The sequence below is a fragment of the Parasteatoda tepidariorum genome, chromosome 10, assembly GCF_982258835.1.
Source record: "Parasteatoda tepidariorum strain Cologne lab strain chromosome 10, Ptep-v5.0, whole genome shotgun sequence".
NCBI classification, from domain to species: Eukaryota; Metazoa; Arthropoda; class Arachnida; order Araneae; family Theridiidae; genus Parasteatoda; species Parasteatoda tepidariorum.
Genome location: NC_141764.1, coordinates 101,611,789 through 101,629,095, shown reverse-complemented (window position 1 = coordinate 101,629,095; position 17,307 = coordinate 101,611,789). Strand labels below are relative to the sequence as shown.

General features: G+C 29.6%; 1 protein-coding gene across 5 annotated transcripts in view; it reads right to left on the bottom strand.

The window, feature by feature from the left end:
* LanA (laminin subunit alpha) overlaps positions 1–17,307 on the bottom strand; it is a 136,831-nt gene that overhangs the window by 45,378 nt on the left and 74,146 nt on the right. For all 5 annotated transcript variants that reach the window (XM_016064242.4, XM_087153522.1, XM_071184348.2 and 2 more), the window contains exons 28-37: positions 13,694–13,805; positions 12,558–12,671; positions 11,561–11,775; positions 11,279–11,490; positions 9,236–9,336; positions 7,112–7,292; positions 5,744–5,887; positions 5,033–5,184; positions 2,349–2,447; positions 495–606 (exon numbers count right to left, since the gene is read on the bottom strand). In XM_016064242.4, coding sequence (XP_015919728.3) covers positions 495–606; positions 2,349–2,447; positions 5,033–5,184; positions 5,744–5,887; positions 7,112–7,292; positions 9,236–9,336; positions 11,279–11,490; positions 11,561–11,775; positions 12,558–12,671; positions 13,694–13,805 — 1,442 coding nt within the window. The remainder of the gene's footprint in view (positions 1–494; positions 607–2,348; positions 2,448–5,032; positions 5,185–5,743; positions 5,888–7,111; positions 7,293–9,235; positions 9,337–11,278; positions 11,491–11,560; positions 11,776–12,557; positions 12,672–13,693; positions 13,806–17,307) is intronic.

The window sequence follows — 17,307 nt, the reverse complement described above, 5'->3', positions numbered from 1 at the left end:
AATATTTGAAAAATACATAAAAAGTGTGAGATTTATTTTCATTTTGTGATTAGTTTATTTTTTACTGCGCACACATTCTCAAATTATGATTCTGATTGGTTATATATGTTTCTTCTGTAAGAATAATTTTAAAAGTTTTTTCTTCAATAAAAATTGGAAGTGTGCCTTTTATGGTAGTGCAACCTATATGATGATTAAAACTACTAATATTTTTAGCGATGTTTCTTGCAGGTGCGGCGTGTACAGCAGTGGGGAGCATCTACTGGAAATTCTAGCCTTTTGAAAATTTTATTAGTGAGTGCTCTTTCAAAATTCAAATTGAAAAAACATCAAATTTTCAGCACCAGATCTCAATCTTTATAAATCAATGGTTTTCAAGTTTTACCTGATTCAAATTAACTTTAGGTAATGTAGTCATTTTTCAACATCCTTGAAAATATTAAAAAAATGATTTTAAAAAAATGTTATGTAATTAAATAACAGAAAATATTTACCTCTGACTTTACCAATGGCACTCTTGATAAGGTTTTCTACTTCGAGAGCATCCGATTTCGTTGAATCGGCATCGTTTCTTACACTCAATGCCTCAGAATGCAAATGAGTCATCTGAAAATGAATAGAATTAATTAATATATTCTCAAAATATTTCACACATAGTGAAAAATAATTTTGTGGGTCTTTATAACAGTTGGCAAACAATGAATAATTTTGAATTACATTTTTTATAGAAATTATTTAATTTTTTTTTCTAATAACATTAACACCACCTATTTTCAGTTTAAAATAATTTAGAGCATCAAAAGGGATTAAAACTTATTCATGATATGAAAGGTTTTTTTAAGCTTTAATGGGTGTCAGCATTACTAGGTTAACTATTAACTAAGTTTCAATGAATATATCTAAACACTTTTGTGAAAAAATTTTGAAACTGCTGACATCAAGTGACGGTATTTTGCAATAGTGCGTGTCATCTTATTTTAAACTACATTTTCATGTGTTATTCAAACAAAAAAATGGATACTTTGCTGGTGTAGAGGGTAGAGATCAGCAAAGTCACATAAGATGAACCTATAAAAGGGTTAAAATATTTAAGGTTCAAAAAATTGTGTATCTGGCAAGCAGCATTATGCGAAACAGATAAATGAAAGAGCACAGGCAACAAAGGTGAAAAAAAGATAAACCTTTTAAGTGACTGGTCACAAATCAAATTACATAGGTTTAACAAATATGATTATACAATTTTATGTTATTATGTAAATTTATTCTATTTAATTAATGATAATACTTTAAATTTTTCTTATATTTTTTCAACAAATATAGGATATATTGCTCTATAACATATTGATATGAAATAGCATGCAATTACATTTGTCATTAAAAATTTAGTTAGAAGAGAGAGAGACCAGCATAAAATTTTATAAACAAAACAATAAATACAGTTGAACCCCAATTATTCAACACTCATTGTTGGATAATTCAATTTTGTGGGTATCTAAACATTAAACACAAGGCCAAATGAGCAATTGGTTAACTTTAGCTGTAATGCATGTGTTAGGAGCTTTAAACGCAGCTCGAAAGGGCATTATGCAACCTAAGGATCAGGCACTAGATGATGTACTTAAACAATCAATGCTGAAAAAAATAGCATCCAATCTACAGTTTCTATACAAACAGATCTTAAATAATTCTTTGAGCCTTTTCTTATTTATAATTTAAGGATTACTAAAAAAATTTAACAAAATCATAGAGTATAAAAATTTCGTTACAATATTGCAAGTCATGAGTATTTGAAATAATTTTACACTGAATTTGTGGGAAAAAACTAAAAATCTTTTTACATGGTAATTTGATAGAGTGAATTGTATGAAGCAGCTTATGAAAACTGTCAAATTTGAATACTAACCAAATTCAAAAATTGTTAGCATCTGCTGCAATATTTTCCTAATATTTTTATTGAATTCTGAATTAAAAAAATATGAATTTTCTGCTAATTATCAATAAACAAAACAAACAAAAACAATACATTTTGAAAATAGATAAAATACTAATAATAGCTTTGAAAAATTGCCACAAAAAGATAATAATAAAATAAAAATAGTTTAAATTTAGCTAAATTATATGTATTCCTCATTTTTAAAAGCTTTGTATTCTATTATATGAATATTTTTCTTTTTTTACCTATTCTTATTCTTTACTACAGATATGCATGAATTTTAATTTAAAAGAGTCTTAAAAAAAGAGTAAAGAAACTTAGAATTTAATGTTGTAGTTCTGCATTTCATACTAAATAAATGTTATAAATTTCCTAAAATTATAATTCTTTAAAAAGTGCTTTAACAAAAGCTTACCCATCGATCACTGGTGTCAGCATTCTTCTCAATCAACTGCACTTCATACACTAATGGACTATAGTCGAAGCCCGAGGAACTACCTGCATCTAATCCCAACTAAAAAAGTTAAAAAATATTTTAACTCGATACATTATCTTAATCTAGGGTCAATTATAATTAACCATTGATTTATGCAACAATAGTGCCTTTATTTTATGAAATAAAAATGTAGTCGGATATAACAACTCTTGACATTTGAAAAAAGTACATAATGTTAGGAAAGTATATGAAATAAGGGCAATCGGTATCCCATAACTTTAAATACTCAAATTGATAGAATAATAAAAAACAGCATTACTTCTGATATTAAGAATGGCTTCCCTATTTACTTTGACGTTTATATTGCTTTATTTTGTTCATAAGTATAGAACTTATACTGTTAACTAAAAGTTAAGCATACTTTTACATGTGCGTCCCGTGTAAAAGTATGTATACATTTGGGTAACAGTGTATGTAAAATAAAGTTGCCCACTGTCACAAAATGAAAAAAACCTCACATTGTATTATCTGAATTAAAAAATACCTCTTGTGGAAAACAGAATATAAGTTTTGTAATTGAACACAAAACAGTTGTTTTGTTACTTACAGGACTTTTAAATACATCATACAAAACTGGGTTGAACTAAAATATCATGCAAGACAATAACTCAATTTTTAATATTTTCCCACTTAACACATTTTTTAATAGTTTTTACAGTTTTAAATTCGATCATAAGTACACTGCACGAAAAAGGTAAACCCTGAATAATTTTGATCTAATGATTGGACTTTCATGTACCAGGAGTGTTAACGGTTTAAAAGGTGCAGACAATAATTTGAGTGAAGAAATCAGACACAAAAATGCACTTACTCTAAATAAACCTTTTTTTCTTTTGATAGATTTGGATACCTGACTACCTGACCCTTAAAATATGGGAGGCAGCTGCAATCAGGAAAATATGGTTGTGATGTTGCTGCATTACACTCGTTTGAAGATTTCTACAGCTTAACTCTATTAACTCAGTTTCATAGTTTTCAATTCGAAATGTGAATTTTCTTGATTGAGTCAACTTAGTTTTCTGAGTTTTATTTATTTTAACAGCGTTGACATTTTACCCTATATATAATTTCCTTATCTTGATTCTATTTTAATTAACTGCAACAGAGAGAACGTAACCCAATTCCGGTGTGCTTTGTGCTTTTCTTAATTCGGCCTCGCTCCAGTATAGACATATTTTTGACGATCCAAAGTTTATGTAAGCAACCAGGGTCAGTTAGAATTATCTTTTAATGTCTTAAAATTAAATATTGACAAGGAATTAAGACATATAATCTGGAAAATGGGATGTGGCTTCTATCCTTTGGTAAAAACTTTTATTACTATAAGAGCATGTGGAAGGCTCTGCATAGCACCACTCCTGAAAATGATTTGCCTTTTTTGTGATAAGTTAAGGAGACATTTTAGTAAATATTCTGTACCTTTTATGAAAAAAATATGTTTTCTGCCAATATTCGTTCCCCAGATGTCAGTAAATCTGTAAAACATCTGCAATAGAAGTCTCAGCTTTCAACCTATCAAGTAATATGTTAGAAACTAAACTCAATGGTGCGACAGCCTATAGAGGGCCAAAGGTGGAACTCAGAGTTGAGTACCCAAGCATGCTTGGTACTCATTTTATAGACCCACTGAAGGGATGAAAGTCGGAGTAAACCTTGCCCAAACCTTGAATCAAACCCAGGACCTGTGGCATGAAAGAGTAAAGCCCTACCACTCAGCATTATGTTGGAAAGAAGAAAATAAAAGGTAAAATCTGAAATAAACTCGACTTGTTTTATCATTTCCTGTTTTATTGTACCACCGGCCCAAAAAGGAATATGTTAATCCTTCTGAAATAAAGACTTTGGAAAAGTTTCTTTCATTTAAAAAAATCATACTCCTGATTAAAAAAAATTAAATTTCTTTTAGTAATAACACATATTTTATTTCTTGGTTGTTGTTGCTTAAAATTCTTCGCAATATAGCCTCAGCTGTATCAAATCCTCTGGCAAAGTTACAAGAGAATATCCTCCAAGGAAAATTTCAGACAATCAAAGATGTGTTATTTCTTGGTAATTCATATAAATATTTAATTTCACAACATGATTTTAATGCATTTTATACAGTTTGAAATTCAGTTGTTCCAAGAATTCCATTTTATACGAACATGTAATATAAATATATAATTTAGTTTTAAAGAATTTTAATTTTTGATTTCATTAACCAAATCACAATGGTTTCAACAAGTTAGGAGAGCAGTTGTAAGTTTGGACATCTTAATATTAATTATACTTTTTGTGTATTTCTCCGTATCTCAAGAACTTTTTAAGCAAATTAAAAAAAATTTGCACACAATTATAAAATTCATTTACCTAACATTAAAAAACATAACTTTTAATAATTATTTATAATATTATTTATTCCATATTTTTAGCTATCATTTTATTATACATCGCAAAATGTAAACTTGAACAAAATCGGCTGCATAGTATTAATTTCAAATTTTAAACAGACAACTATTTTGAAACTCTAATTTATTTAGGGTGTTCCTTTTCTTTTTTGGCATACTGTACATAGCTTCAAAAGCTATGCTTAGATGTATTACTTTTAGAATAAGATAAATTACTTTTAGAATATCAGCAGTTTCATTCACATTTTGCAAACGTTTGTTTGCAAAATAACTTAACGAGACATCTTTCATTTCTTCCGTGATGGGAGCAATGGAATTTTCTAGGTCATCAGTTGTGTCTAACAATCCATGTACGCAGGCACCACATTCTAAAATTTAAAAAAAAAAAAAGATATGTAGTTAGATGTATCAAAAAAATTTAACAGTCATTTCTCAAATATAAACAGTCACTCTGAGCTTCAACTGTAATAGGTGGAAAAACCTGGTTTATTTAAGGAAATTAACCAGATTTTTTTCGGGAAGGAAATTTTGAAATTTTCCGGTTTTTTATGCCCAAGAGTTTAAATTGGCATTCAAATCAATGCTTTTGCATTTTTCAGTAGAAGTAGTAAAAGTTTTTCTTATGAAGCATTATGGCAAATAAGTTGATAGTAGACTTTTTAACTTTTGCTTAATCTTTGAGAGTATATTTTGAAAAAATAATATTCTGATTTACTGTTTTTAAGTATCTAGCAGCAGCAATTCAAAAAATAGAAAATAATCCTTTTATATTAACCATAGTATATCTCTTTGAAAAAGTTTAATTTCAAAGTAATTATATTCAGCATTTTTTAAATAAATTTACGAAGTTAAAAACATTAAGCTTTAAACTGATTTTTAAAATATAACTATATCACACGATCATGGTTATTTTGCAACACTTCTTACCATAGCAGCCTTGCTTTTTGACAAAAACCCATCGATAGGGACAGGAATCACATTTCTCTCCAATCACACCTGGCAAACACTCACACTGGCCGCTGAAAGAATTGCACATCACACCAGAAGAATATTTCTCCACGCAGTTACAAGCTAAAATATAAAGCTTATCCATATATACAAGAAACTATATATACAAGAACCATACATAAAAAAAAATCTTTATTGACCAAGCAAATCACTCGATAGATAAAGAACACACAGATATTTTCAGCTGTCATAAGCATGAAGTCAATACTAGTTGTTTTTGATTACAAATTGAGATTAAAATTTAAAGACTGAAGGAGTTTTAATATTTGTATACTTTGTTTTATTGTTAATTAATTCTTTCAAATTATTTTAAATTTTAGTTATTCAAAATTTGATTATTGTTTCAAATTAAATTCTTATAAAGTAATGTTGGCATTACCATGGAACATTGATTTGTAAATGACGAAGCAACTCGTCCCTAGGGTTGTATAAATACTGACAACTGAAACTGGAGTCATTCTTGTTGGTTCTTTTGTTGAATTTTGTCACTCTGCCTGGTGTTATAATCGCAAGCGGGTGATGTTTTTCTCGATGATTTTAATTTCTAACAAATATATTTGTTTTACCAAGTTCTGTTTTCAATTGAATATTTGCTTACACAAAACATTTGCGAAACCATTTGATAATTATTATGAAACTTCCGCAGATATGATTTTATGCTTAAGAAACATAAATCAGTTTTATTTAGCAGATTATTGAGCTTTATATCAGTTTTATAAGGAATGCTGAGGATGACTGCATGTACAGTTGTTTAATAATTTGAAATGTTACTTCCATAATTCAAAACCAAAAATACTTCAAGATATTTAAAACTCGGCTAATTGGAAAACTGAATAAAATGTGTTATTTTAACATGACTTAGTCTATTAATAAATAGTAGCTCTGACATGCAATCATTTTAAAGATTTTCTGCAGAACATAGAAAATTATTAATACCAGTTAAGTTACAAGGTGTGTAGATAAGACAAATAGCATAGGAAATGGATAATTATCAATGTAAAGGTGACTTATAACTCTGAATTGATATCTTCAGCCACCTCAATAGGCTAAAAGTTATGAAAATTAGACTAAAATTGCTTAAAATTAACAGAATTGCTTAATGGGCTTATGTTAGTACTTAAAAATTGCCATTACTTAACAACAATACATGAAAAAAATTTTAAAACTACAGATGAAAGTCTCAAAATATACTTACATTAATATTATATATTCTTAAATACAAGCTTCCAAATATTTTTTCAAAATATACTTATCTAAAAATATACTTGTTGTGTTTTATGCACTTACAGATGCATCCATTTTCAGAGTATTGCCAATAGCCTGGTTCACAAACATCACAAGTGATTCCTGAAGCTCCTGGTCTGCATCTGCAACTTCCAGTTTGTAAATCGCACTGATCACTCTCTGAAGCAGGACCACAATTGCAAGGGCGGCAACCAGAGCAGGAATCAAAACCCCAGTGATTTTCCTACAACAACAAGCAGTTTGAATATTTAAACACAAAGTGCATAGCCAAAACGCTAAAATGATAGTCTTGAAAATTCTTAATTGAAACATGATTGCTTTATTCAATCAAGGATATACAACTATTTTTGGATAGTTGGGCACAAAAACTGGAAAATATTTTTGCATGGCCAACATTGCAAGTAACGTAAAGCTGTAATCATAAAAATGCAGAATGTATTTAAATTTTGTACAAAAATTACAAGAATGACTTACACATGTATACCTAATTTCTTTTTCACTTTGTAGACCAAAACATATAAACTAAGTAAATCCCAGCAAATATAGTTAGTAGTTTGAAATGATAATTTTTTTTTACTTATCATTTTTAGAAAATTTCCGAGTATTTCTTTTTCCTTTATTTGAAAATTTAAGCATAAAAATTACATTTCAAGACAAAGAACTTATTGCCATAATCAAATTGAAATAATTACAATTCATTACCTCAGAAAAAGACTCAACGAATAGCGAATGAAAAATATTTTTTCTACTACCATTCTTTTTCCTTAAATATCTTTTTTAATATCTAAGACAATTAAGGGGCCGAATCAAAAGGCTTAGAGGATCACTTTTGTTTCATAGCCATCTTCATAATGGCTTTAATATGAAAATATTTTAAATGTTTCCTCTTAAACTACTTTTACAACAAACAGTATATTAAGTGTGAATAAAGAAATAGATTCCACCAGGGATTGAGTGTCACTGAGATGAGAATCTTTTTCCGTTCTTTGTTTGAAGTCAAGCAAATTTGGACTCATTTTGATTATGTTTGATCATCAGAATTTGAAAAAAAAAAGATAAGTGTTTTCTCAAACCATTGTAATCTCATTATTGAAATGGTGTAGTGAAAGATTTTGAAAACAAGAACTAATCTTAAAGAAACAAAAAAGTCAAATACATATCAAAGGATTCACACAAAAATAACATAATGAAAAAAAAATCTAAATACCAATTCATCGATGTTGCTCTAACATTACCACTAACAACAGCTTCATGTAAAAATAGTATCCAAAAAACAAACTTCTTTGGTGATCAGCAATGGGATACCTACCAGTGACGTAGCATAGGTATCTCGATCCCGATTGGGTGTTGAAACGTTGAAATTTGTTTACGTTAGCAACTGCTTTTTCCATTCTATTTTGAGTAAGTCAAGTCTTTCAAGTATCAATTCTCTTAAATGACACATTCTATGTTCTTTCATAAAGATTCTTCATTAAAGACTTAAATACTACCACTATATATTTACACAGAGACTTAACACAAAGACAGGCATGGAGTTACGTAGAAATTAACTAATTCTGCATCCAAGTTGCCAGGTACACAAAAAAAATATATCACGGTTACAATAGAATACAAATAATAAATCTAAATTAAGTAAACGAAGTGGACGAGAAAGAATTATACTTTAACTCATTCGATGCTCTCTATTTAATTAACATTCAAACTTATGTAGAGAAACTTAGCTCAAATTTAATACGCCATTTTGCTGATAAAGATAAGCTGACGTCATAGGTCACATGTGTGGGTATGGTAGGTCTTCTTCCTCTTGAAGTGCAAGTACCCATTCAAATTCTCTTGTAGAGTGGAGATCCTCTTATCAGGCCACCAATGAAGGTGTCAATTGGGACATGAATTACTGTTAAATTGTAAAATAAAAAAAATAAAAAAATTATTTCAATGTTTTCTTTTTCTTGGGCAGCACTGCTACTAATTAGAAGAATATTTTCTGAAACTATGGGAATTTTACAGTGGTTGGAGAGTATGGTACTGTTGCATATGCCGGTTAAACACTGAGGTAAAATACATGCTAATTCCTTGAAATTTTTCGTAAAAGATACAATCTATAAAATTAAATTAAATTATGAAAATAGAGAAGCAAATACCTTAATGCAAAAAAAAAAATCTCACCTTGCATCGATCACAACTCGTCCCTATGACGTTGGCCCAACATATGCATTCTCCCGATTCGTGATCACAATCACGAGTTCCACACTCGTCACATTTGCATTCTGAAAACAATTGCCTACATTATTACATATTGCATCATTTATTATTTACAGCTTATATATTGCAGAAATTATAATTGAAAATTATAAGCGACCACGCCCCCCTACATGCCAATTTTTTAAATTAAAAATAAGGAGGATAATTTTGAAATATCTAAAAATGAGAAGAATTTTAGAGTCACATTTTTGTAAAACAGGAAGCTGATTATCATTGCATATCAGTGCATTCTAGAAATAAAACAAAAAATTAAATTCAAATAAATTAAACAGGGGTTTGTCTAGGTTTTGCTGAGAGGTACATACATATTCTGTGAAAATTTAGACATAATTTGTGAAAATTAAAAATTATATTAAAAAATCAACACAAAAATATGGTAAAAATATGGATTTATTGTTTTTAGGGGATACAAAAATAAATGTTAAGAAAAAGTATTTTGTGAAGTTCCGTTTCTCCTAAAGTTGTGAAGGTACCACTAAATGGTAGTAAATTTGGCCTGGACAAACCTCTGTTAAATATCACAAAATAAACATTTTAATAAACAATAAATTGCAAACATTAAATTAACTTTTATTACTATTTTAACTAAACCTATTTAGCATTTTAATAACTGCAAAGGTACAAAAATATGAATAAGAGTTTTAAAAATAATTGTGGACACGAAGTTACAATGATAACCTAGCAAACTGATTAGGCTGAAATTTTACCCCAATAGATATGGGAAAAGATGTGTAATTAAATTTGTCTGAATAGAATTAAAAATTTTGGACACTTTTAATTAGGGATGTAACGAATATTCAACCACTATTCGGTATTAGACCCCTTTACCGAATGTGTGGCAAAGAATTTTTTGGAAAATTGTTTATTGGAGGAAATTTGAATAGATTTAATAAAAAATAATCTAAAATCGTATTTTCACTATAGATAAGAAATAGTTTTTACGCATATTTGTTAAGTTTTAAAACTTGTTAATTTATGTTTAGAAAGACACATGGAAAAGCATATTTTGAAGAATTGGAACTAGATTACTTTACACTGAACCATGAGTTTTGTAATGCAGATTTTTTTTCTTTTTTAATTATGTTCAGGCAAGTCAATTTCATTGTTTTTTTAACACTTAATATTTCAAAAATGAAATCTTTTTTTTGTTGTTGCTTAATTTTATTTTTGCTTATTTTTCTGTTGTAACTAAAGCCAGGCATGTTAACGGAGCATTTCTAATAGACTTTATTCGTATATTTTCACTTTCTCCTTGTATAGTAAAATAGATAACGAGTAACATAGAATAATCTGATTCCTAATGTAAAGTTATACTTCAGAGCTATGAAGTTTGGAGAGAGGAGTATCAGCTCAGACACTGTCCATGTTGTTTATTAAGGCCAAAGTTAAGGGGCGTTCTTGTTTAAAGCAAAATTAAGAGTCACCACTCACAAGCCTCAGACTGATAAAATATAACAAATCAAGATTTAAAAATAGTTTATCGGTCACTACTTGCTTTTTTTTTTTTTAATCAAAAATGCACCTTATGTGTAACTTATTAGCAAAATCTCTGAATTTTGCCCTATACATTCCTGACATAATTGCAAAAAAATAAAGCTGGATAGGGTGCACATCATACATATATTTGAAAATAACGGCAGGCACCAAACTATTCGTTCTCTGCCAAAGTATTGCTTATTTATCGTTACCCGGTGGGCACCTGAGAACCAAAGTCACGGAGGTGAGCAACATTACCCACACCACATTGCCACAGATACCCAGTCACAGGGTGGGCCACATTTACACAACAGAGGACAACACACAGAAAAACATCCAAGCCCTGAATGAAAGTCAAACCCCCCAGCCAATTGGCTACGCAGTCAGGCACGCTAACCACTCAGCCCTCTGGCAGGCAGTGCACATCATATATGAAGATTGCTAATGAAAATTGAAAGGAATGATACATACTGCGGCAATCTTTAGCAGATATAGCATCTCCAAAATAACCTGGTGCACAGAGTTCACAGGCTGCACCAAAAGTGTTGTTTAAGCACATGATGCAATCTCCAGTCACTGAATCGCAACTACCTGGTCTACTTGGATCTATGTTTCCACTGCACTTGCAAGGCTGGCAGTGACCACCAATCATTTCTGGCCTTCCGAAATATCCGATTGCGCAGCTGCAGAAGGAAAAATATGAGTGAAAAAGTGAGATCTATTTAGAGCACAAATAAAAAGAGAGAAACCTACTATTCACAGCGTGGGCCATAATATTCAGGTTTGCAGTTACAGCTTATTTCCTGGCCACTGGGTGAGACTTCGCAGCTCTCAGCAAAATTGTTGCTCTCGAGGGGTAGGGGGCAGGCGCATATCAGACAGTCGTAAGGCGTCCCTCGAGTCGAGTCCCCGTGGTAGCCGGCAGCACACTTCTCACAATGATCTCCAACAGTGTTATGTTCACAACCCTTAAAATGAACACATATTTGAAACATTAATCATTCATTAAATAAAGAAAAATAAATAATCCTTTTGTTTGAAGTAGGTAAGTATATTTTGTATGTTTATAAAAAAAATTATATGCACATGATAATCTTTATTATATTATTAGTTTAGTATGATAAACTTTATTTCATGCACAAGAAGAATTGTGTCTTAAAAGTATAAATAGTAACAATTTTCTATGTCTACTTTCTAGCTTTTACTTTCAACTCAAAAAGTAAATCATTGATAGCATCGTCTTTAGTACACTCTGACTGAAACATGAGGTTGTCAATCACTTTCAGAGATGGTGAAAAAAAGCTATTTGCTGTAAACTGCATATTTTACTGACTTTTTTTTTTGTAATCTTTAGAGATTAATGTATTCTTATTGAGAAAAAGACTGTTCTTATTTTCCATAAAAAAATTTACATTAAGATGGGTCATAGACCACTTTCCTCTGTGCGAATGCCAACAGCTGTAAACAGTATATTTTATTGACCTTTTTTTGTAATTTTTATAGATTAATATATTTTTATTGTGATAAAGACTTTTCTAATCTTTTATAATTTTAATTATTCTCTTCAATAATTTTTCTTTTGTAATAAAAGGATGCGAGATAGCATATAATTTGATGCAGTTACAAAATGTACACAAAAAATATACTAAATAAATATTAATGTTATGTAACAGTAGTCATATATTTGAAATAATTAATGTAGCTTGCTTAACATTATTTTTTGAAAAACTAAAAGGTAAAAAAAACTTACAATACATTTCCCTGTGTTGACATCACATGTTTGTGCATGACCATAGCACTGACATGGAACGCAATATCCCAAATAAGGTCCTGTTTTGGATCTATAATACCCAGGAGCACATTTCTGTAAGAGGCAAAATGAATATTGTACTATCTATGAAGGAATATTTAAGGGTAACAGACAAAATGCAAAAGATAAATGTAAATACTTAAATTACAGCTGCATCATCAAAACAAATTAGAGCTGAAGCAAAAATTCCTTTATAAAGAATAAACACAAAGAACGAAAGATTTAATTTAAGTATATTGATGTCTCGGAAATCTCGTGAAAATGAATCGAGATTATTAATATTAAGATCAAGTGAATATGAATCACAATATTGAACTTAAAGACCGATTAATAGTTACGCGCAATCGAATTTCAATAACACATCAAAATGAAACAATCCATTTGATTTTTAAATTGCGTAAATTTGAATTGTGACACATCATTTTTAAATAGTGCAAATGCAAAATCACTATGTGCAACTTTTAAATCACATAAATCGATATTTGTTATTAAATTTGTGTGAATGTGAACTGCGATATTGAATTCTAAAAATGTATAAATACAAATTGCAATATTGGATTAAATTGCTTGCATTTGAATAATGACGTTTATATCACTCGAATTTTAATCGCAAATCGTAGGTTTCGAATCGTGATATTTGAATTTTTAATTATTATCTTTTTTATTATCTAACTCTGGTTGTGGGAGGTGAATGGGTGCGTATTCGGTTTTGATTGCTGGCCAATAACTGTATGAAACTATGAGTGGGACTTAATCACATCGTGACGCTAGTTCGATATTTTAAGATATTAATATTTTAGTTATGCTCTAATCTTATACATAAAATATTATTAAACACTTAAAAGAAACTATTAGAGTTGAAGAATTTTTAAAATATTAAAAATTATTACAAGACTAATTTTTTTTAGAAAAATATTGGACTTTTAGGTATTTGTTCTGATTTTTCAAAATTGATAAAATTCACCAACTTTTCCTTTTTTTGCCGTTTGATGGCCGCATTGAATTGATATATAAAAATATATCGATATTTTTTTTAAAAGAAATTTACTGAGAAATTATTTATGCCTAAGAGATACCTCACAAGAATTTCCTCTATAATTGGGTGGGCATTGACATTGTTCCACTCGTAAAACTTGCGGACCATCTGAAAAGTCTTCTGTTGCTCCTTCCATCACAACACGAGACAATCTATAAAAAACAAATCCATTTTTTTTATTCCATGACATTAAAATCTTGACATAATTTGAACAGCAAGAAGAGAATAAATAAATACGCTATCAGGTCTTTCTCTGTAGCAATTGGATCAATTAAGTATGGTTAGTGATGGCAAATTTTTACCAGACTAGAAAAATCCACAGAAAAAAAAACGGAATAAAACCACACCTGAAGAATTTGGTTTCTTTCAATTCAAATTGAAAAAAATTGCATTTTTTTTAAAAAAAACAATAAAAAATTTTTTTTAAACAGTTTGTAGTTACAATCAAGTTTTAATAACAGTATTCTTTATTTATTCTATTATCTCTCGTCATTCTTTATTTCTCACAGCAAAAATGTTTCATGGTTACACTAATTTTCACAGTCTTTTTGGCGATTTGCTTTTGTCAAATTATTTTCCAATCTAATATTGATTACAGAGTGTTGACTTTGTTTTTGGCTATGTTATCTTTCAATAAATTGACAACTTTGGATATCTTCGCATGCTCCTAACTGTCCGTTGGGAGCAATTCAATCATTTTTCAATTTAGCTTTCAATTGTGCTGGTTATGGGAGATTTATCTCCCATGGCCTGTCCTTATTAATATTATTATTGAAAATTTATTATTTATCTTAGAAAGTCTTATGGATAAAATAAAATTTTGTATCTACAAATACTAACTAAAAGTTTCATCATAATTATGATTCAGTTTTTATTTTTAACTATCATTTTCATTATCCTGTTTTCACCACAATCTTCAATGAGTCAATTATACCATATACAACTCTAACCACACCTAATTCCGTCATTATGCTACTAAATTAACAAATCACATATACTTTGTTACAAATCACTTATCAAAATCACAATTTGCAAGTAAAGTAGTTGCAAGTAAACTAAGTAGCACACTTAGTTTAATAATTAAGCACCATTAAGTATGAAAACTCAAACTGATTCTTAAATAATACGATAAATAAATTTTAAGATTATGTATAAAATTAAAATTAATAAAAAGAAAATAGTTTAAAAGTTGATGTGAAAAACTTTCATCTTACTGATACTTTATTACATTTAATTTATTTCAATTTAAGCTATTCTTTTCGAACTTATAGCTAAACCATTGTATGATATTTTTAAAGTTTCTTCTGTTTTGTCCAGTTATTTTTTTATTTTTTTCTTCCGGGCAAAATATAAAACCTGATTATGGTTTGTAAGTCCAACACATAATGTGATGAATTTTAGCACTGTGAACATTAAAAGGTGGGGGAGACTACCCTGAAGTACAGAGAGATAAAATTTAATCGAAGGACGTTGCATGCAGGATGCCTTACATTCCAATTTGCTCTTATGGTATATGAGTTGCCGCAAGACCTAAAAAAATGTGTTGGTGGTATAAGCATTATGTAACTTTGGTTTACATTAAGATAGATTGACCAAACACAAATAATCAGCTTAAAATTTATTTAATCATAAAAAAATGACATTGCGTGATACAGAACAGAAAGCCAAAAAAATGACATTACGTGATACAGAATCCCAAAAAAACATGAAAGCTATTTTAATGAATTTTTGCTTTAAAGAAAATAAAAATTGACCATGAGAACTAGATCACTGTGACTGCCCTCCTAAATAATTTACTTCTTGGACAACTTTCTTCCTCCGCAGTCTCTAAAAATTATTTGCACTGAAACACCAACAACGAAATAATCTCAGAGACAGGTTCATATATACCACAACAAATGTTACAATACTTTGGGTCTTTGCAGAATTTCTAATTAAGGAAATAGGTCTGTCATAACCGAGACAATGAAGTCACCAAGAGAAGCTCACCAACAAAGAAAAAGTAAAAGTTTTTTTAAGCCATGTTTAAAGAATGCGTTCATTTAAAATTCCCTCAATAACATTAATATGGGCGCTGGATGGCAAAAGAAAAAGAGGACCCATGTTAATTCGAAGAAAAATGGTGGAAACATTAGACATTAAGAGGAATAAATAAGCTGGTAAAAAGTAAAAGCTACATCAGCTGAAGGGCAAACATGGCTAGAGGCATAAACAAAAAGGGCAAGAAAAGAAAAAATACAATGAAACATTTTTACAAAGTTAATAAACAAATAAGAAATGATAAATTATTTTTCTTAGCAGTGAAACCAAAACACACCAATACAAATTCAAACTTTAATCTGAGTATTATTTATTATTATTTATATAATAAATCTGCATATTTCTTGAAAAAATCAAATTCTTGCGCACGTTGAAGCATATATTTTGATTTGAATCAGTGAATATCTATTAGACATATACATTTTATATGATAGATAAATCCGAGAATTATTTATAAAATATGTTCAATATTGTAACTTACATTATTAAGATATACAAATTACATTTCATTAAGATATACAAATTAAAAAAAAAAAACTCTTGTGTGTGTTACCTTTCAACTTGCATAACCTTTTTTTTCTGCATGTGTAACTAATCATGAAACCTTTTAATCCACTTTTTGATTATACTTGTAAATAGAAAATCTCTTTGAATAAATTGCATTGGAAATACTAATTATAAATATTTCAACCAAGTTAATCCCTTAATGTTCTTTAAAAGAGATTCATTTCAAAGGCTCTTTTAGTTTTCTCCATATTGGCTAAAAACTTAGGGAAAATGATTTTAAAAATTGTCATAGACATTTTGGATAAAATAATTTTAAAATAGTGAATTTTCAAAAATCATGTATAATACCCTAAAAAATATGGATACAGTAGCCACATAAAACATAGAAGAGTATTAAATGTGCAATTTGTTAGACAAATAATAGAAGTTAAAAGGTATGAGGTTCGATTTTCCGTCGTCGATCTCATGCATTCAACTTGCGTCGGTGACGTCATGGTCTGCGGGGATCGGCCAGTTTATTTTCATTTGCTGTTGGTCGTTCTTGCGTGGATCATGACGTCACCTGCTATCTGTATTTAAGCTTCTGTTGAAGCAGATCATTTGGTATTCTTTCTTTTCGTCACTCTGTGTGTGACATTCTTTATTACTAATGTTTTTAAATAAACTCATTTATTCAGAAACTTCGTTTCTCTTTTATTGTTGACATGACAAATATGATATTCTGCGAGAATCCCGGCTGTCAAGGTTATGGGCCAAGTTTATGGCATAACCGGGATTCATGTTCTATCGTCCTGAATATTTAGTTTTGCATTAGCCTGGATTTAGCCGAGTCTTTGTCAACTTCAAATGGAGAATCTTAAAGATGGGGGCCGCTCCCGCCCGCCAAATTTGCAAAGTGAATCGTCAGCTTAAATCATAAGTTTGCTGTGGAGTACTTCAAGGTGCTGTGGATTTGAAAAATAATACCACATTTAAGAAAATATGATGCTTCTAAAGAATTTTTCTCCAGTTGACAAAACTAACAGTAAGAATTTATTTAAAGAATTTTAGACCGGAATTTGAAGTCGGCACATCCAAGTTTGATGGCTACTGCTAAAGATTACGAAG